This window comes from Ornithorhynchus anatinus, chromosome 5 (assembly GCF_004115215.2).
Source record: "Ornithorhynchus anatinus isolate Pmale09 chromosome 5, mOrnAna1.pri.v4, whole genome shotgun sequence".
Classification (NCBI taxonomy): Eukaryota; Metazoa; Chordata; class Mammalia; order Monotremata; family Ornithorhynchidae; genus Ornithorhynchus; species Ornithorhynchus anatinus.
The window spans coordinates 46,311,918-46,333,172 of NC_041732.1; the positions used below are offsets into that span (position 1 = coordinate 46,311,918).

Here is a 21,255-nt window from a genome sequence, read left to right on the forward strand (position 1 = left end):
GATACTCAAGAGTGGATCATCTGGATTACCATTAAAATCAGAAAGATCCCCACAGAGGCCTACTTAACATGCATGCTCAATCCCCAGGCAAAGCAACCTAATTATCATCACAAAAGGGACAGCCTCACCAGAGTACACTGAATGGTGTAGGTCATTAAAATCTACTTGGGGAAAGAAAAGAACCTGACACTAAAAAAAGCAAGTGCTTGATTTCCATGAGAAATAAATCACTCACCATCTGATAATGTTCGAACAACAACATCTTCGGTGGAGACTCCGGGACCGTGTTTATTGTAGGCCACCACACGGAAACTGTACTCTGTATACTTTTTCAAGCCATTAATAGTGTAGGATCGGCTGCCAACATCAACGTCCTAACCATTAAGGAAAACATGCAAAATCATTTACTCAGACCTAAAGAACTTATCTAAAGTAATCTCTTACGCAAAATGTATAAACACTGCCATATTTCCAACATTTTTACATTCTACTCTCCCAAGAGCTTAGTCCAGTACTCTGCACACAGTAAGCGCTCAATAAATACCACTGATTGATTGATTCAACGTACTGTGATTTTTTTTCCTTTTTGGTATTGCCACCTTCCATTAGAACGTGTTTGAACACCAAGGTTAGTGATTCCTTCAGAAACACTCTTTATTCAGTCTTACTGGCACATTGGGATGATTGGCTGCTACAGAACCAGTCTTTGTTATTTGAAGGGGTCTTGGAATGTGGGTTTTGCTTTTCTATGACCATTCCCATGGATATCAACTCATCATTCATGGCACAGCTCTGTAACTTTGGGTGGATTTTCAACCACATAAGCAGTGGTTTCTTGTTAGTTTTCTATCACAGCAGACTTCTAGCATGCCTCCAGCCAACGATGTTCAGAGCAACATTTTTTTTCTCCACTAAAAATCTATTCCTCAGACACAGGTCCTGCTCAAAACTATTTTCCCCACAAATATTAGGAAAACCAACTTTAGGTCCACCCGTATTTACCGTATTATTAGCCTTCCAATGATGTTGGCACTTATGCTCCTCCCAACTGGTTGTAAAGTTTCACTGCTCACAAAATCTGATATTTGTGTATGTCAGATAACATAAACCCCTTTATTGGTGAGAGACACACTTAGTCATACTGTCGTTACTTCAAACTGACCGTAATGCTGTTTATGGACAACTTCATATCATACCTGCTCATTATCTGTCCCTTTCTCCATGTAATACAGCTTGTAATTCTGGATTTCACCATTGCCGGACAATGGTGTTTCCCATGTAACAGTTGTTGAGGTAGGTGAAGTAGCATAAGCTCGAATGTTTGGTGCCGGCCCAGGGAGCTGAACTGAATATAAACAGCAAAACACACACCAAAAATTAGACTATTTGAATGGAGCTCAGCAATTAACTTTTCCACTTTGTTATGGTAACACTGGACTATATTTGAAAAATAACTTCAAGTAAAAGAGTTAACCCACTTAAGGTAGCTTAGGGATAAAATGTAAACACATATGCCTTTTTCACGAATCATGTTCAAACCACAGAGCATTTGTCAAGAACCCAAATTTTGCCACAGATAATCCACTTGTATCTCTCTAAATACTTTTGAATCATGATTTTTTGGCATTATTTTGGGTATATATTTTAGAGTTACTTCCCAGTTTATAAGTAATAGGCCCTGAAATGTCTGGATTTAATCATATCCATGTTGTGTGTCAAATAATTGGCAAGTTGAAAGATATGGCTTTGCCTAACAAATGGCAGGAAGAATCTTTTCTCTCTCATTAGATGCAAACCCTGGTAGACCACAGAGAGCTTTTACAGACTATAAAGGGAGTGTGACGGCAAAGGTATAATATATTATAGAATGTTTCACCAGACACTTTGGAACTCTGTTTTCAATGAACCTATTCTCTGTGTGTGCCCACATGGAGCAGCCTTTAAAGAGCCTGGCAACATCAATTCAATGGTCTTAAAAGGAAGTGCAAAAATCAATGTGCCTCAAGATACTAATATAATTCTTTTCTGTCTTTTCCTTTTAACTTTCCTAGCCACTAAAAAGATGCGAAAAAAAAAACTTTGCTTATTTTCAACTTCTTAGGAAGTGAATCCATAGGCAACTCAGCAATACGTAATCAGTTTGTATGCAGATGAATGTGGTAACAGTAACATAAACAATTTTTTCATTTTTTAGAGTTCATGGAAAGATATTGATTTAGTGGTCTATAAAGCTATATAATTTGCATGTTTGCATTTATTTTTCTGGTTTTTTTTAAATGAACTAGTGTGCACTGTAACTAATTGATTGGTTTAGACATGATATAAGACACTAAATAGGAGGATCAATGCAAATTAGAAGTCAAACATCCAATCTCCTTAAGATAAGTCCTTTTTATACCCATATGCGTAACCTGTAATAATGAAGAGCAGAATTTAATTGATTATTAATTATGGCCCTTGGTCATGAATCTGACAGTCTTGTTTAATCTCTGCTAAACTTTTTTTTCAAAGCTATCATTTGAAAATATCATTTGAAAAATTATTTGAAATTAGAGTGCGCCCATATGAATATACATTTTTTGAAAACCTCCCGCCAAAGTTTTTAATGTAATTCTTAGGGAGTTATGGCTCCCAGAAATTCCTTATAATGAAAATCTGTTTCACGTGCCTATCCAATAAAATTACTTCTGTATTATTTACAGACATTGCACTGCTTTAAATAGCCACTTTCATGAAAGTTCTGCTGGTTTGATCATTTTCTTTCAAACCAAAGATTCATGAATAGATGGATGCTTCATTTAGTTAAATCCTGGAAAATGAAATTCCTAAAATTAGGAACTATAACCTGGCATTCAAGAACAGAAGTAACTAAGGTAAAATTTGAAATTAAATATGCTTGCTGAAGTGAAGAGCACTGACTCCTGTTTTCTCTAAAAGTTGTTTTCTTTACTGTGCCATGAATCATTTCATTCATTAGCACATAAGAGCTAAGCCAAAATTTTGTTAAACCCTGTGTTTAAGGCTTTTATGCATGTGGTGTTAAATATTTTGAAGACTTATAAAAAAAGAAAATGTTTCAAAGCCCTTTGATTTGAAGACAGCTTCTGTAAATCAGATAAAATTCATTAAAAGGGGTAGGCAGAGGAAATATTTAAAAATAAAAAAGACTATATTCTGAGTAATACAAAAATGATATTCTAAAACAAATGAATTATTTTCCATGTTAGAACAAAGGCAAAATGAGAATCACTATGAAGCCATAACATGTGGACTAAATGTCCTATTAAATTAGTTAAAATATAAAGCGCAATAGCATGAAATACAGATGCTAGAAAATAGAAATGCTTAAATATATTCTTAAAACATTTATCTGAGTTTATCAGCATGCTATTAGATTTGAATAAGGTTGGGAAGTTAAATTACCTAAATGGCCTAACTTCTTACAGAGAAAATAACCAAAATAAGACGGAATGTTGACTGAGCATTCCACACATGCCTGCAGTGTACTGAGGACCAGTCATATCCTAATCTGCAGAAATCTCCCAAATATTACAATATATAAAAAGTAGGAATTCCACAAAGTACATTAGATCTTGACCATAAATGAGAATCTTAACTTAAGGTGACTCTAGTGAGGTCAAGCAAATTGTAAACCAGGAGGGAAATTACAACTTTTGAAAGAAAAATGGACCAAGAAAAATGAGTGGTTGCCATGATAGCTGTACTTTTTAGGCCAATGTAGGGGGGGAAAATAGTAAAACTTACCTTCAGGCTGGGTTTCAACCTTTAATGGGGCTGAGCTTTCTCCAGATCCATGTTTGTTTTGCGCCACTACTCTGAAGATATAGACCGTCTCTGGCATCAGATTTTGGATTGTCACTTGCATTTCCCCTGGCCGAGTAGTATTTTCAATGCGTTCCCTTTTAATGAGAGATGAACTTGAGCAAAAGTAATATTTGAAATATATTTTTTTAATCTACAGATTAGCTGAATTAGGACAATAACTTCATGGCTGGGGGTAACAAATTTTATAGCCACCATCCCTCTGCCGCTCAGGACTACTGCCTCCAGGCCCTTGTGACCTACTCATGCCTGATGGACACGATGGAGAGGGAGCAGCAGTGAGAACAGCAACTTCCAAGTAGTGGTAACAAATAAATCTCATTCCTGGAGCTGCAGACAAGAGGCACTGTCCCCACTGCCTGACACCCCAATCAAACATCTGTATCTATTGAGCACTGTGTGTACAGCACAGAAACTAAGGGCTTGGGAGAGTTGTTAGAGATGTTCCCTGCCCAGAATGAGCTTACGATCTAGAGGGGGAGACAAGACATTAATGTATATGAATTCATTAATTGTTGTGGGTCTCAGTGAGGGTAACATTTGAGTTCTACTCATCTTGGGCCCCGAACTCCTCATTATCAATCAGTGGTATTTCTTGAGTATTTACTATGTGCTGAGCACTGTTCTAAGCACTTGGGGGGAGAGTTCAATACAAGAGAATCAGCAGACATGTTCCCTGCCCAAATGAGCTTATAGTCTAGAGGGGGAGACATTAATATTAATAAATAATTTATAGCAAATCATTTAAAGATATGTACTCAAATGCAGTGGGGTTGGGGATAATGTCAAAGGTCCAAAGGTCACAAATCCAAGTACATACTTGACAGAGAAGGAAAGTCCCATTGCCCCTGGGACGTGGCCACAGATAGGCCTTGCAGATCCTGGATTCACTGACACCCATCATTCTTTGGCAGTTTGCCTAAGGCCATCAGAACCTAGACCGTTTATCCAGAGGATTACCAAACACCCACACTTCCTCCACAGCCCTTGTGTTCCCTTCCCAGCACTCCCTGAACATAGGCAACAAGCCTGAGCCATGGAATTTGGAGGCAAGAGTCAAGGCACCTGGGAGCCATAACCAAACCTGAGAGGGGACCAACCAATTGAAAATTGGACTGTCCAGTATAAAACCACACAATTGGTCACTCTACCTGGGGGAAAAAACTCCTTGCAGGGAGGCCATGACAGGTCCAGGATGTGAAGATGTGGGTGTCAGCCAGACTAGCTTACTCTTGTGAAAGTGACAGGAGAGAGTGGAGGGACAGGCAGAAATTGGACATGGTGGGCTAGGGGAAGGCCTGACCAAGGGCAAATCACTTAACTTCTCCGGGCCTGTTACCTCATCTGTAAAATGGAGATTAGGAGTATGAGCCCCATGTGAGACAAGGACTGAATCCAACCTGATTAACTTGTATCTACCCCAGTACTTAGAACAGTGCTTGGCACATATTAAGTGCTTACCAACCACCAAATTATTATTACATCTTTCTGGTGGGCAGTCTTACTGGGGCATTATGACAGTCTGGGGAAAGAGTGCTAGGAAGGTGTAAAGTGTACCATTGCTAGCCATGGCCTTGTCTGTGCAAAATTTTCCACTGTAATTATATTAATAAAAATCGAGATTTTTGGAAGGGTGGAGCCTCATTTTAAAATTAGGGAAATAGAAGTTACTTTAAATCACGTTTCTTTTGTGAAAATTCAGATTGAACATTAAAGTAAAACCAGGCAATTTTAATTATATAACTTTTCTTGTTTTTACTTTTTAAGGATGAGTCAAACTCTACTAAGCCCTGTATAACCACCTCACATTTAATACATGAGAAGCAGCTTTCTTGGGTTGGGGGAAGCTTCCCTCTCTTTTCCTTCTTCCTTACTTCCTCTCTACTGCTACCAAGTAAACTTCCAAGTTATTCTCATCTTTAACATTAGGCATTTTGCATGTTGTCATATTTTTAGACTGTACCAAACCTGAATCATGGCAGTTAGGCTTGCATAATGGACCATAAAAGATTAACTAGTTTAGTCTTTCCACCTGTTAAACCTTTGAGGAAATATTGTCTATTCTATTTTTAAATAATCTCCAGTGATTGAGAAATTTCAACCTTCCCTTGTAGCCTGATTCACTGCTTAATCATTCTACAGTTAAAATGCGTTTCCTCATGGCTAAGTGGGCTCTCATTTCTTTTAGTTCAGTCGTTTGTGGATAAGGAGACTACTGTTCAGTATTCTCCTAATACCTTTCCACATATTTTTAAAAAGTATTAAATGGTAGTCTCAAACGCTCCAGGTTAAATAAACTGAATCTCTCTATTCCAGTCTTGTAGAGTCTATTTTCCAATCCTTCAATCATTTTTGTCGCTTGGATCATCTCCAGATATTTCACATCTATTGAAGTTGATGGTGGCTAAATGTATATTCAATTACCTAATAATGTCTTGCCAATTCAAAACGTCAAAGAAAAATTATATTTTATCTCAGAAAATTTAAAAAAAATGGGAGGGGACTGTGCTGTCAATGAATTATATGAAAAAAGAATATTTTGATTATGAGTCCTATTTTATATGATTTCAGGATAAACCAAGGAATCATAAAATTTTCCTTTTGCTAATAATCAATATTCAGGAACATTGACTTTAAAGAAAACAAAAAAATCAGTTTAGAGGTTGTAATTTAAAAAATCTTCAGCAGAGGGCAGGGTGCTCTTATACTAATGTCAACTACTAAACTCTCAAAAATTCAGAAAAGTTCATCTCACCCATCATTCTCTCTCCTCAAACATAAAGAATACAATCAGAGACCATTTTATATGATTTCCGCAGTGTGAAATACAAAGCAAATGCTTAAAATGATCAAAGCAATTAAATTCCTGTGACTACTTATTCACATGCAGAATACAATACAGCCAGTTATTCTAGAATATGAGGGTTGCTTTTTTGTGAAACCTCACGTTAACAAAAATTAACACTGCATAATACTCGTTTGTCCCCACAACACATTTATTTTCTAAGGCAGTTCCTTCAAATAACATGGTACGGTGAGCCCAAATAAGATTGTGTTAATGGAAAACTTTAACTCTCCAATTGTGTTGTAGCCAAAACCTGTAATGAAACATGCTTTAAGGCAGAATTCAGTGAATATTTTGCATATAACACCCAATTCTTAGTTCATTTTATGAACTTTACCAAAAAGGATGAAACCTCTCAAAAAAACTTTTAAAGTTAACGTTTACTTAAAAATAATTTTAAAAAGGAAAGCTCATTAACTGTTCTGGAATTCTATAATACTGAAGAAATTTCAATTTCAAGACCTTCCCCTTAACACAGATTTGTAAAATATGTCAAAATCAATCTAATTACCCACTACATGAATCTCTTGCTTACTGCCTATTTTAGGGGCCTTGAGTACATTTATGGGCTCTGATGTGTTTGAGTAACACATAAATAGGTAGGGAACAGATGTTGAATGTGAATAATGCAATTACCCAGCGGAATACACTGGCTACCTGATCTCACATTTCATGTAAATAAAAATATGCAGCTCAAAGGTTGTGTTTGGCAAATGAAGTTCAGAGGTATCTAAAACTTTGCTCCACCGAAAGTTGCACTGGGAACTTAAAGGATCCTAAAGGCCACAGTTAATTTGCCTGATATAATGCAGCTGGCAGTTGTTCCCATTTTAATTCCAACATTTTACAACACTGTAAAGTGTTGTACACATATGGAAAAAACCTCTATTTACAGACCTCCTGCCCCTCTTCCCCCATTATTATTAGTTGAGGCTGAGGTAGCAGGGGACAAAATAGACCATGAGCATTCAGGGCTGAGTATATCGATCATGTAGAATGATTCAGAGATAAAAGGGTGGGCTGGAGTTCAATTGTCCATCCCAATTTATCATTTTTCCTTTCTCCAGAGATTTCATTATACTGTACGTTGAAAGGTCACTGACCCTCATATTGGATATTTCTATTTTTCCTGAAGCTGAAGAAAGTGCAATAAAGAACTTTAAAAAAAAATGTAATAAAGATAGAGGCAGGTCCTAAGTAGTGAAAGGCACCATAAATTGAAACATTTTTCATGCTGTCTCACCATACCACTCTGTATAAGCTTAAAAAAATGTTTTGAGTATCAAAATGGATTTCTAGACTGTATGCTCTTTGATGGCAGGGAATGTACCTGTACCAAGTGCTCAGTACAGTGCTCTGCACCCAGTAAATGCTCAATAAATACCATTGACTGATTTATTTTATGTGGGGGAAAAACGAAAGCTTTTATTTTGCAGAAATTAAGGAACATTCTAATCAATGGATCCACTGGATAAGAAAAGTCAGAGTAGAATTAGATGTAATTGTCAAGCCAACAAGGAGAATTAAGAAAGAGTAAGCACTACGTACCTCAATGTTCAAAAGCTTAGATTGGTTCAACAATTTTCACTGAGGCCAAATAGTGCTCTGCATACAGTAAGCACTCAATAAATACGATGGAATGAAATGATACAGCTACTTTTTAAACAACATGTTACCCTCTGTAAATGTCCTCCATAGCTTCAAAACCATTCCCAGTAGAGACAAACACTGACTTCTAGCCCAAAAGGCTGCCAGGATATTGACAGCATTGGTACTGGTTTATAATGCCTGAATAGAACAGTAACAAAAAATGTTTATATTCACAAACACTCCCCTTCATACATTCATTCAATAGTATTTACTGAGTGTTTACTATGTGCAGAGCACTGCACTAAGCACTTGGAATGTACAATTTGGCAACAGATAGAGACAATCCCTGCCCAATAACGGGTTTACAGTCTAATTCTTTTCCACTCTTCCCTCATGTCCCCCTTTTCCTTCCCCCCCAATCCCAAACCAACAATTTACACTGCTTCCCCTGAAGAGATACTGTTTGGACAACGAGGGTGGTAAAGGCAAAAAGATATACTTTAGACTGTAAGCCCGTCAAACGGCAGGGACTGTCTCTATCTGTTGCCGACTTGTTCATCCCAAGCGCTTAGTACAGTGCTCTGCACATAGTAAGCGCTCAATAAATACTATTGAATTGAATGAATATACTTAACTGGCTACAGAAATAGAGTCCTTACCTATTTACACCTTCCTTGGCGTAAAACACTGAGTAGGTGAGGTTGTCTCCATGAGGATCAGATGCAGGGGTCCGCCACGTCATTTTGATGAAACGAGTAGAGACGAGGGAGGCCACGACATCCCGAGGAGCTGAAGGCAGTGGTCCAGTTGTTGCTGGTGCTAGATGGTCAGTAGTGGCACTGGTCAGTGAAGTGGGAGGTAATGTTGGGATGGCAACATCTTGTCATGTGCAAACATTGGGGAATATGAAGGGCAAACCACGACGGTTTCAAAAAGGGAACAGAAAAGAACAAAAAAGAAATAAACAAAACCACGATGGGAAACAAAATAAAATGAATGAACACAAAAAAGGCCATTAAACTGAAGGCTGACATGCAGGCAAAAGGTAACTACTGGAAACTAAAGGGAACTATTAAAGACACACCACTGTAGTGGAGAGCAGGCAGACTTAATATCCACTGTAATGGTATTGGAAGGGGAAAAGGAAGGGTGAGAACTGAGGATAAAATACCACCTCACAAAAGGACACATCAGTGCCCAACACCATTTTCTTCATTTTTGAAAGCAGAATGCAATATCTGTCAACATTTAGAAATAAAAACAAACTAGAATTTTACAACACCTCTATACCCAATTTTCCCATTTTATTTGACCAACATACAGGATTAAAATATCAATTTATACTGGTTACAGTTCTTAAAAACAATCGGAAAATTGTACAAAACTTAAGGCAAATTGCAAACTTAATCGATTCTGCTGTGTATGTTAAGACCATGATGTGCTTGCACAGTTACACTGATGACATTTTATGATGTAACCTAATCTTTTCTAGCCGCTTAAATTAGGTTAAGTACTTAGTTGAAAGGACTGTCAACTCCTCTATCAAGCAGTCAACCTTGGAACCAGATCAGGAGACTTTCTACTTTTTGCACTTAGCTCTCAAGTTTCTACCATTGCATATGGCCCTAATATGAAGACTTCCTTAAACGCTTTTTAAAACAGCACACGGGAACAAGGTTTTTTATTTTGAATCTACAATTAAGTGGTTCTGAGTTCTCCTGTGCCTTGATATTAGTTAGGGCCAGAAAATGAAAATGACAGAACTTAGTTGCAGAACCTCATACATGCTATAGCGTTATGCAACAACATTTAATTACTTTGAAGTTCAGTGAATAAACTTCACAATTCAATCTGTGAAGCAGCTGGCAAGCAAAATGTGAGGATATATGAATACTTTTAGCAAGCATGGTTATATAGTTGGGGCTCTCCCAAATTTTATTTGGAGGATTAGGGCAAACTTCACTCAAACTTGTGTTAACATTACAAGGAGGATAAATCTAAACACATATTGTAAGACCAGTGATTCACTCCTGATTCTTACAAGTGAACAGATGCTACGCCTCAACAGTAAATGGCACTGTAGCATTAATTCTACTCACTGTCACTTTGATTTTCTAAACCAGCTCTCTCACTCACATTTAAAATTGTAGCTAAATTACCAATAAAGCTTATTTAAAATGTAAATATATCCCACAGGTGACTCAATTCTAGCACTCCTACCCACATATATAATTGGGGGTAGGGATCTCATAAAACCTGTCCCAGTGAGATAAAAGGATTTATTTGGATTTGCCCAGGTTTTTATTTTTAAGCCTGGAAAATTTTCATAAAATCCCAACTATCACCTCTAGTGCTCATGGACTTAAACCTATCCTCACCATCATCACTGAGGAAAACATGTATATTATAACAAACAATTATTTATTCTGATATTTCTTCCCAGTATATTTATTCTCACATCTGATTTTTGTTCTTCCTACTTTTCTAATTGTAAATATCTGTTTTTTCTACTCCATCCACCTCTTAAGTACTTGATATTCAACCCACAGCACTTAGTTAGTTAGGGCTTATACTCTCCATTTCCCCACATTGTAATTTACTTTGGTGTTTATTTTCCTCTCTAGACTGTAAGCTCTTTGTGGGCAGGGATTGTAGAGTAATGCAGAGAGCAATTTACCATCTCTGTTGCACTGTTCTCTCCCAAGAGCTTAATTCAGTGCTTTACATACAATAAGCACTCAAATACAATTGATAGATTGAGTCCATCAGATTGAAAGCACCTTATGGACAAGAAGTCTTTTCCTTCTCTTGTTCGCCCCTCCAAGCATTTAATAAAATGCACTGCACTCCACAGACAAATAATGAATTCCATTGCTACTAATCTCAATGATAACTATTATTGGTTTTCAATGCTATTATGTGAGCAGATAACTGTAGCACAATGCTCCAGGTTAGAAGTGTATGGAAACCAAAATCTCATCTGAACATTACAGGGTCACCAGAAACTGCAGAAACAGAGGAGTCTCATCTACTAACGTTACCGTACTCAACCAAGTGTTCAGCAGATAAAATGAAGATAAAGTTACTTTTTCTGTAAAAATATAATTAGTAAATTAGTATTTCATATTATTAAATTGATGGAGCACTTGGGAGAGTACAATAAAGCACATTTATCTTTTGATTTAGTATAATTTGTGTGAAACTACACGGTACCTAAAGAACCTTCAAGCATTTTGCTGGAATAGCTAACAAATGCTCCTGGAACAGTCTTGAATTACAGAAACTCTGTTGTCCTATGAAAGACTAAAGCCTGTAAATTCTCTTTCTAATACATTTTGAGTTAGATCATTTGAAGGCTACAAAAAGCGGCAGAGTGTGAAAAATATGTCAGACCCAATAAGAGCTTAAAGGACTTGCACGTAGCATAAAACCAAGAAAAGAAATTCACCTGCAGGAAGTGACAAATATCATTTCAGTAACAAATTTGTTTTGATTGACAACTAGTATGCCTTGAATTTCTTTTTATTTTGTCTCTTTCTCTAGAATAACTGAGTGACATTGGAAACTGATTTGTAGAGAGCTATGTGAGTAGAATGTTCAACAATGCAGAGCTGTGTAAATGAGTAATTACATTAAAATTAGTTTTAATGTCAATAAGGGAACAAAGCATTACTGGAATCCTTATGCACCGCTTACAAGAAGTTGTCACGAATACAAACATTTCTTTCACATTTAATGCTTTATGCTTTATATGTACACTTAAACTACACTTTTAAGGCATGGAATTTCTCACTGAATTGCCTCCTCCCCATAATTTATCGTCCCTGATTTCTGAGAATGAAGTAAAAGATTATTTGTACCATGTAACTATAGCAGAAAGGGTACAAATGAAGTGGATGCAGCAGTGGGGACTAGTGGAAGCTAGTGGACCTGAGTTCTAATATTGGCTCTGCCATTTGTCTGCTGGGTGATCTTAGGCAAGTTGCTTAACTTCCCTGTGCCTCCATTTTCTCATCTGCAAAATGAGGATTCAATACCTATCCTTTCTGCTACTTAGATTGTGAATCCCAAGTGGGACCAGATTATCCTGTATCTACCCTCGGTCATTCTGTCTCTTCCTCTTGTGATTTGTAGTGAGCTGTGTGCACTGTTGAACATTCTACTCACACAGGTCTAGTACATCATGGAAAATTAGAATTGAAAGAGTATAGTCATAACACCTCAAAGAATATCACACAACCATCTTTTAAATCTCTAATAGCAGGTCAAACTTAGGTACCTTGAACAGATGTAAGGAGAGCAGCAGGACTCAGTCTATCTAAGAAGCATGGGCTTCTGAGTGTGAACTACACCATGCACTTTTTAGGTGACTGCTAAGTGATGGGTAGGTCATGTTTTTAAAAACATATTAAAGGTGTAATGTTAACCGAGAACAAAGAGAGAAGACATACATAGTTCTGTGCCTAGAGTTATGTGACTATTTGCAAAATGTGTATTTAATTCCAACCCTGTAGTGGCCAATAAAAGATATGAGGTCATTTTAGGTAAGATATTGAACACAAAATGGAAAATTTATCTTAGAAAAAAACATATTTTCCACTTTAATAGGAAATCCATTTAAGCTATTAAAGATGGTTTTAACAAAAAAAAGTTTTAGAAGGATGATGGAAAAATACTGATATGTAGACATGACCTACAATTCTTTTAGAGCATTTTGCAACATTATTTTACATTAACTTGGTGCTTCTTCTCCTTGCCAAGATTTAAAGTTTTAAAGACATCACAGCTGTTGACCCTAAGCTATCTTTAAGGAATAAGTAAAACGTAAAGAAGTGGTTATTTTAATAAAAGATAAAGTTGATACATTGCATACTTTAAACAGCTTAATCATAAAATGATGCTTCCAAAAATAATCCTAAATTATTTGCTTTTCATTTAAGTTAATCTTGATGATTTTAAGCAGGCTGTGTACTTTCCAAATTAATTGTTTGGACAATATACAGTACAAATATCCAAGATGAGAGTACTTAATGGCAGGTCAGAATCCCAGTAAAATTACACTATATGAAATATTTTATTTTCATTCCTTCTCTCTTTCCACTGAACTCTCCTGGCCTTCTGCAAAAGTATGATATATAGGAAATATCTGGGTAAGGGACCTTTGCATTTTGATCCCCAATATTCGTAAGATATTTCCATGACCAATGTGGAAATCACTCAGCTAAAATTCTTCTCTGCTTGCTATCAGAAAATTAATAAAAAACAATAGTGTAGTGTGAACAAGGCCAGAGGAAGGTTTTAATGAGCCTTCCCAGATTATAGTTCACCCCCATTTGCTATCCCCAGGGCATGAACTCACCCCTGCCTTCAAGTACCATTTCCCTTCCCTGATATCCAGGAAAGGGGAGTTGAGGGGTTACTTTAGCTCAGGTGCAGATAGGAGTGGGTGTGGTGGAGTTGGGGATGGACACTGGACATCAGGGTGTTGCTGAACATCCTCTGGGGGCAGTGAGCCAACGACTCCATCCCCTTGACTTAATGGTTAAAATAAACCTCCTAACTGGTAGGATTACCATAAGGAAATAATCACTGGGTCTGATCATGTGTGTCTCATCAGGGAAATGTAATATCTTAAATATCCTCGATGTTGGACCTACAGTTTGATTTAGTTGAGAGAACTTCATTTTCAACCATATTTGTAATTCAGAGAAGCTAAGAGACACCAAAAACAATGTAATAAAGCAAGTTTGCTTTTTGGTTTCCTCATATTAAAGAAATTTAAATTAGACATTTATGTTTAACAGAGAATAACATTATGTTAACTTTCATGATCACAGTATTTTATTAAAAGGGCCTAAGGTTAAATGAGGAAAAAAAAATCAAGATTATGTTCATCTGAGATTCTTCTTTGAAGTAAAGCTGCCTTCTGGAAACAAATGCTTGTGAAAAAATTAGTTGAGATTCTTCAATTATTTGGTTCAAATGACTTTTCTAACAAGATTAGGTATATTCCTTAATAATTCTCCATGAGAAATACAATTAAAAATTATTTTTAAAACAGACATCACTAATGCCCAATTTATAAAACTATGATACTTTTGGAAAACAAGGCCAAGAAATGACATTATTAATAATAAAAATACTGGTATTTGTTAAGTGCTTACTATGTGCCAAGCACTGTTCTAAGCACTGGGGGAGATACAAGGAAATCGGGTTGTCCCACATGGGGCTCACAGTCTTTAATCCCCATTTTACAGATGAGGTAACTGAGGCCCAGAGAGTTAAGTGATTTGCCCAAAGTCACAGAGCTGACAAGTGGCAGAGTCAGGATTAGAACCCATGACCTCTGACTCCTAAAATCATGCTCTTTCCACTGAGCCACGCTGTACTAATTTTAGTATGGCCTTAATTTATATATCTACCTAGAGAAATCACCAATAGCTCAACAGAGACACACATTTTATTATTCTCAAATGACTATCAGCATTTATCTCGAAGTAGTCATGAAAAGAGTCTAGAAAATTTCTTGTATAAACCAAACATTGTTTTTAAAATTTTAAAGTCACAAAGAATAAAGTTAATGACACTTTTTGACTGAGTTGGAGGCTGAGTGTTGACTTCAAAAGTTTGTTCCCCGTGGACCCAAAAACCACTTTCATAAAAAGAGAGGCCTGCTAAATGGCCCCACTGTTTCAGGTCACTTTAGGTCACATGTCCTAAAAAATAAATACAAGTTGAAAACGTAACAAGATCCAGACATTTTTCATTAAATCTTTCAAACGTGGAATGCTATGTGGGGAGCGATATCCATATCCTGAAGTCAAACTGCAAATAGAATTTTCCACTACCGCAAAAAAAAAAAAAAACCCACCACATTTGCAGAATGGATATAAGTGTTTTTCCTCTTCTCAAGATAGAAATATCTTACCCACATATTGAATGATTTAATATCAAAATTTCCAAATACAAGCCTCCTTATAATGCTGTCTTAGAATGCCTACTTTATTAGATCCCCAATTACAGGGAGACTAAACACACTTTCCGAACGTCTTGTAACTGCATCTATTTTATCTAGGTGTCCAGTTCTAGTCTTAATTCACTTGCCTGAAAGGGTTTTTATACATCATGGAATAATCACAGGGATGCTATTTGAGTCACAGCTGTGGAAAATACAAAGTCAAAATGGCAAAATGTGTCTAGATTGACTGCATGACAAACATTTTTCAATAAGATCCAGTGTATCCATACTAGTTGCAAGTAATGCTGATCTGGGCATTTGCTCAGATGTTGGCTTGGATGTTTAGCTGTTTCTACATTTTCCTTCCTGCCTCCAGAACTTCTCTACATTGATGTCCTACTGGCACCTCAAGCTCAACATGCCTAAAAATGAACTCCTCATCTTCCCTCTCGAATCCTCTCCTCCACCTAACTATGCCATCACTGTTGACAACACCATTATCCTCCTACAACCATGGCATTATCCTTCATTCTCCTCTCTCATGTAACCTGCGTAGTCAGTCACTAAATACTGTTGGTTCTTCCCAACATCCCCCCAAACTGCCCTATCCTCTCCACCTCAACTGGCACCAGCACCTATCATATCCCAACTCAATTACCACATCAGACTCCTTGCAGATCTTCCTGTCTCTAGCCTCTGCTGCCTGCAGTCCATACTAACTGGGCCTTGCCTTCAAACATTTGCTTACATCCTCCCTCCTGCCTGGAAACCCCTCTCTCTTCATATTCAACAGATCACCATTTTCCCCTTCTTCAACGCCCTATTAAAGTCAGGATGAAGCAGCAACAGGGGAAGCAACACAGCCTGATCAATCAATTGTATTTATTGAGTGCTTAACTGAATGCAGAGCACTGTTGTAAGCATTTGGGAGAGTACGATATAACAGAGTTAGCAGAGAACTAATGGAAAAGGGCATTGGTCTGGGAGTCGGAGGACCTCAGCTCTAATCCTGGCTCTGCCACTTGCCATGTGATCCAGGATAAGCCACTTCATTTCTCTTGGCCTCAGTTTTCTCATCTGTAAAATGGAGATTCAATACTTGTTCTCCCACCTATTTAGTCTGTAAGGCCCATATGGGACAGGGGTGGTGTTCACCTGTTTATCATGTACCTATCCCAGTGCCTGGCACATAGTAAGTGCTTAACAAATACCACAGTTATTATCATTTCCTCCAGAAAACCTTCACTGACCTCTCATCCTGCCCTTTTCTCTCCACCCAAGCTGCTACCATGTTCTTATAATCACTTATCCTATTCCACTGTGATTACTGTATCAGCCTTCTTGCTGACCTCCCAGCCTCCTGCCTCTCCACTCCAGTCCATACTTCACTCTGCTACCCGGATCATTTGTCTAGAAAAAAATTCAAGCCACGTTTCCTCAACCCTCAAGAACCTCCAATGGTTGCCCATCCACCTCCACATTAAACAAATTCCTCACTTTTGGCTTTAAAGCACTCAATCACTTTGCCCCTTACTAAACTCACCTCACTACTCTACTACAACCCAGCCCACATGCTTCACTCTTCTAATGCTAACCTTCTCACTGTACCTCGATCCCGTTCATCTCACCACCAACCTCTTGCCCACATCCTGCCTATGGCCTGGAATGCTCTCCCTCCTCATAAATGATAGACAATTATTCTCCCACGCTTCAAAGCCTTACTGAAGGCACATCTCCTCCAAGACGTCTTACCTGACTAAACTCTCTTTTCTTTCTCTTCCACTACTTCTGCACCACCCTGACTTGCTCCCTTTACTATAATGTTGGTATTTGTTCATCATTATTTATTCCGCCTCTCACCCCATAGCACTTATGTACACATCTGTAATTCATTTATATTAATGTCTGTCTCCCCCTCTGAACAGTAAGATCGTTGAGAGCAGGTAACGTGTCATTATATTGCACTCCCCCAAGCACTTAGTTCAGTGCTCTTTGGAGATAAAGTAAGCTATCAAATAAATAAGATTGACTGACTGACTTTCTTCCATCCTATTCCTCCTTCTATGTCATTTCTGCGCTTAGTTCCGTTCTCCCTAAGCACTTTGGTACTCACTCCACCCCCACAGTACCTATGTATAAATCCTTACACTCTTTATTTTCCCCCATCCATAATTTATTTGAATGTCTGTCTCCCCAACTAAATGATACGCCCCTTAAGGGCCTGAATCATGTATACCAACTCTATTGGTCTTAGAACAGTAATAATAATAGTGGTATTTATTAAGCACTATGTGCCAGGCACTGTACTAAGTGGTGGGGTGGATACAAGCAAGTTGTGTTGGACACAGTCCCTGTCCCATGTGGGGCTCACAGTCTCAATCTCCATTTTACAGATGAGGAAACTGAGGCACAGAGAATTCATTCATTCATTCATTCAATAGTATTTATTGAGCGCTTACTATGTGCAGAGCACTGTACTAAGCGCTTGGGATGAACAAGTCGGCAACAGATAGAGACAGTCCCTGCCGTTTGACGGGCTTACAGTCTAATCGGGGGAGACGGACAGACAAGAACAATGGCACTAAACAGCATCAAGGGGAAGAACATCTCGTAAAAACAATGGCAACTAAATTAGAATCGAGGCGATGTACAATTCATTAACAAAATAAATAGGGTAACGAAAATATATACAGTTGAGCGGACGGGTACAGTGCTGTGGGGATGGGAAGGGAGAGGTGGAGGAGCAGAGGGAAAGGGGAAAATGAGGCTTTAGCTGCGGAGAGGTAAAGGGGGGATGGCAGAGGGAGTAGAGGGGGAAGAGGAGCTCAGTCTGGGAAGGCCTCTTGGAGGAGGTGATTTTTAAGTAAGGTTTTGAAGAGGGAAAGAGAATCAGTTTGGCGGAGAAGCAAAGCAAAGAAGAGCAAAGCAGAGAAAGCAAAGCAAAGCAGAGAAGCAAAGTGATTTGCCCAAGGTCACATAGCATCCAAGTGGCAACATCAGGATTAGAACCCAGGACCTTAACTCTCAGGCCTGTGTTCTATCCACTACACCATGCTGCTTACAATATACCCAGTTAAGTCAATTAAAAATTACATAAATGTTCTATTAAATTGGGCATTTGACAAATCTTTGAGACTTGTCATTATGCACCTTTGTAGTTTAGAATAGGATAAACAACAGAGAGAAGTGACATGTTAGTCCTGCAAATCTATTAAAAGGAGACACTTTATTATATCACATGGCTTAATGCAACTGTGCCAGGAATTTATGAATCATTCACACTGGCAGACAGGCTATTTTCTTTCCAAATTCATGTGACAGAGGCCAAAACAATGAGAGATTTAATAGCCATTGTAGTGGAATTATCCCCTTTCCAAGGAGAATATGCACTCTAATTTCTGGGTGGCCCGAGTAAAAATATATTTTTAAGAATGTAATGATCCTATAGTTTTCTTGAAATTGTAATTCAAATTGAAACAAGTTTTTTGATGATTGTATAATTGGTAGTTACTTCCTACTTAGCTACAGCCCTATTTACCATTTCATGGATAATTCATAAATATTTATTCATAACAGCGGGAACAAACAGGTGCATTTACAGGTCCAAACTCATATAGAAAGCCAAATTATTTATAGTAATTTGCAGAGAGAGTCATTTGTAGAAAAGATCAGCTAAAAATCAAAATGCAGTTGGAATAGTAATGCAACACAGGGGATGGAATGGCATTAGGTCATATATTGGGGTAGCCTTATCATCCCTACACAATAAATACAAGAATCATTCAAAAACAGACAGCATTCCAGCTCAGAGGTTGGCAGAGTCAACGGATAACTAAGGCTACATAATAATGATGTAAACTGCTTATCTACTAATGGGCAAAAACTATTCCCAAGAACTGCCAATCTAAGGAACAAAACCTGGCCACTGTTTTCTACTAGAGAAGAAAAGGTCTCAACCATGTCACACCTGACTTTGAATTAAAATGACATCTACTTAAGTTTGTCTTTGAAAGAAAGATCCTACATTGATTACTAAGATAACTGACAAAATCCTGATTTGCCTCACTGGGGCAGCCCTCAAAGAAGTTTGCCTATCATTCAATCAATTAATAAATTAATGGTATTTTTGAGCACTTACTATGTGGAGGGTACTATACTAGGTGCTTGGGAGAGTACAACACAACCGAGTTGATGGGCATATTTCCATCCAACAAGGTGCTTAGAGTCTAGAGTCTAAATGATAAACTGATTCATTCTATTACTCCAATTCTAAAAAATAATGACAATCTGATTCATTCTATTACCCTAATTCTAAAAAATAATGACAATAACTATGGTACTTGTTAAGCAGTTAATGGTATGTGCCAAGCACTGCGCTAAATCCTTGGGCAGATACCATACAAGCAGATTAGATACTGGATTCATAATCTAAGGGGGTGGGGAAACAGGTATTTAATCCCCATTTTATAGATGAGGAAACTGTGGCACAGATACATTAAGCAACTTGCCCTAGGTCAGCCAGGACGAAAGTGGCAGAGCCAGAATCAGAACCCATGCTTTCATACAATTAAGACTGGGAGCCACACATGGGACGAGGACTGTGTACAACCTGATTTGCTTGTATCTACCCCAGCGCTTAGTACAGTGCATGGCATACAGTAAGCATTTAACAAATACCACAGTTATTATTATTATTTTGTTACTCTTTCCACTAGGCCAGACTGCTTCTCAAAACATTAGTAAACTATCTCTCAGCTATGAGTCTAAAGTAATTTCTAATTCTGCTACTAACTCCTGACTTTGCGATAGCCTCTTGACCTTCTTTCTTATACAGATTCTGTATAGGCAAAATGAGATAGGAAGAAGTGAACTATATAAATCTCATACTGGTATCATTTTTATGAGCATGAATGATGTAGACCAACACTGTATTGTGCCCTCCTATGCAACTAGCCCCGTTCTCTACCAATAGTAGGCGCTCAGTAAATAATTGATTGAAATGAGCTCAATAACCTAAGTTCCCAATCATAGAAAGAGAGATCAAAGTTGACAGAACCTTAAAAGTACTAGTTTGCTGCTGAGAAGGATGACAAAAGGAGAGTATAATGGAGGAATAAACTGGACTATAATACCTAAAGGAATGCCGGAGAGAAAACAATTTGTAATCCTCTCTATTAGCTTATTTAAAAATTACGTGTCTCCAATCATTTCTGCTGAACTAATGAGGCTTTGGAACTAGGTGCAGAACAAATTCTAAATCTGAACTATATCTAGCAGTTAAAATTCCCCTTAATGGACACAGATAGGCAGGACAGGCTGAAAAGGCGGTCAGCCTTGACAAGTCCTGAAGGGCTGTGTGTGTAATTCTAGAGTTAAGAGCATAAAGGAATCCTAATGCAAAATGCCTGATTTCTACATTTCTGAGACTCAAACCTAGGTGCCAAAAGCAAAAGCAGGGCACCTCATTTTTATTGCTATGCCTATTCATGAAAGCAATCCCATGGTGAAAATCCCAACCTTTGTAGACTAACACCTAGCTTCCAGAGGCTAGGCACCATGACTTTTACTTCACCTGTAATTCCCCAAATAATACTCTGCTCCAAAAATGCTTTCAATAAATACTGTGAATATTGACGCATCTAAATTAAAGACAGACAAAACATGAAGCCACAATCCCAGTCACCCACATCCTTACATGGAGAGGGTGCCAACTCCTGTACCAGCTTCAGTGCTGTGACAGACAAAAGAAAAACAAGAGAGGCTGCAATTCTTATTACAGTATTGGTCATCAGAAGCATGGCAAATAGCGATGGTGATCTATGGCCCTGTGCTTTGGCAACCACATAGCCACCACTTTCTACAGGAGAGAGCTGACCTGTAATCAGAGCTTCTGTGGGATTTCTCTTCCTGTCCTCCTAGTTGTTTCCCCTCAATCCTTCCTTCTCTTACCCCACTCTCAATTCCTTCCCACTATCTGCCCACAGAAAAAGATCTGGATTCTTGCACTAAATAAAAAAGA

General features: G+C 37.9%; 1 protein-coding gene across 5 annotated transcripts in view; it reads right to left on the minus strand.

The window, feature by feature from the left end:
- NEO1 (neogenin 1) overlaps positions 1 to 21,255 on the minus strand; it is a 270,466-nt gene that overhangs the window by 62,905 nt on the left and 186,306 nt on the right. For 3 of the 5 annotated variants that reach the window (XM_029065166.2, XM_029065167.2, XM_029065164.2), the window contains exons 8-11: positions 8,938 to 9,097; positions 3,766 to 3,920; positions 1,197 to 1,345; positions 236 to 374 (exon numbers count right to left, since the gene is read on the minus strand). In XM_029065166.2, the coding sequence (XP_028920999.1) occupies positions 236 to 374; positions 1,197 to 1,345; positions 3,766 to 3,920; positions 8,938 to 9,097 (603 nt within the window). Of the gene's footprint in view, positions 1 to 235; positions 375 to 1,196; positions 1,346 to 3,765; positions 3,921 to 8,937; positions 9,158 to 21,255 lie in introns of all 5 variants that reach the window. The other 2 variants (XM_029065165.2, XM_029065163.2) reach the window with 1 other exon arrangement.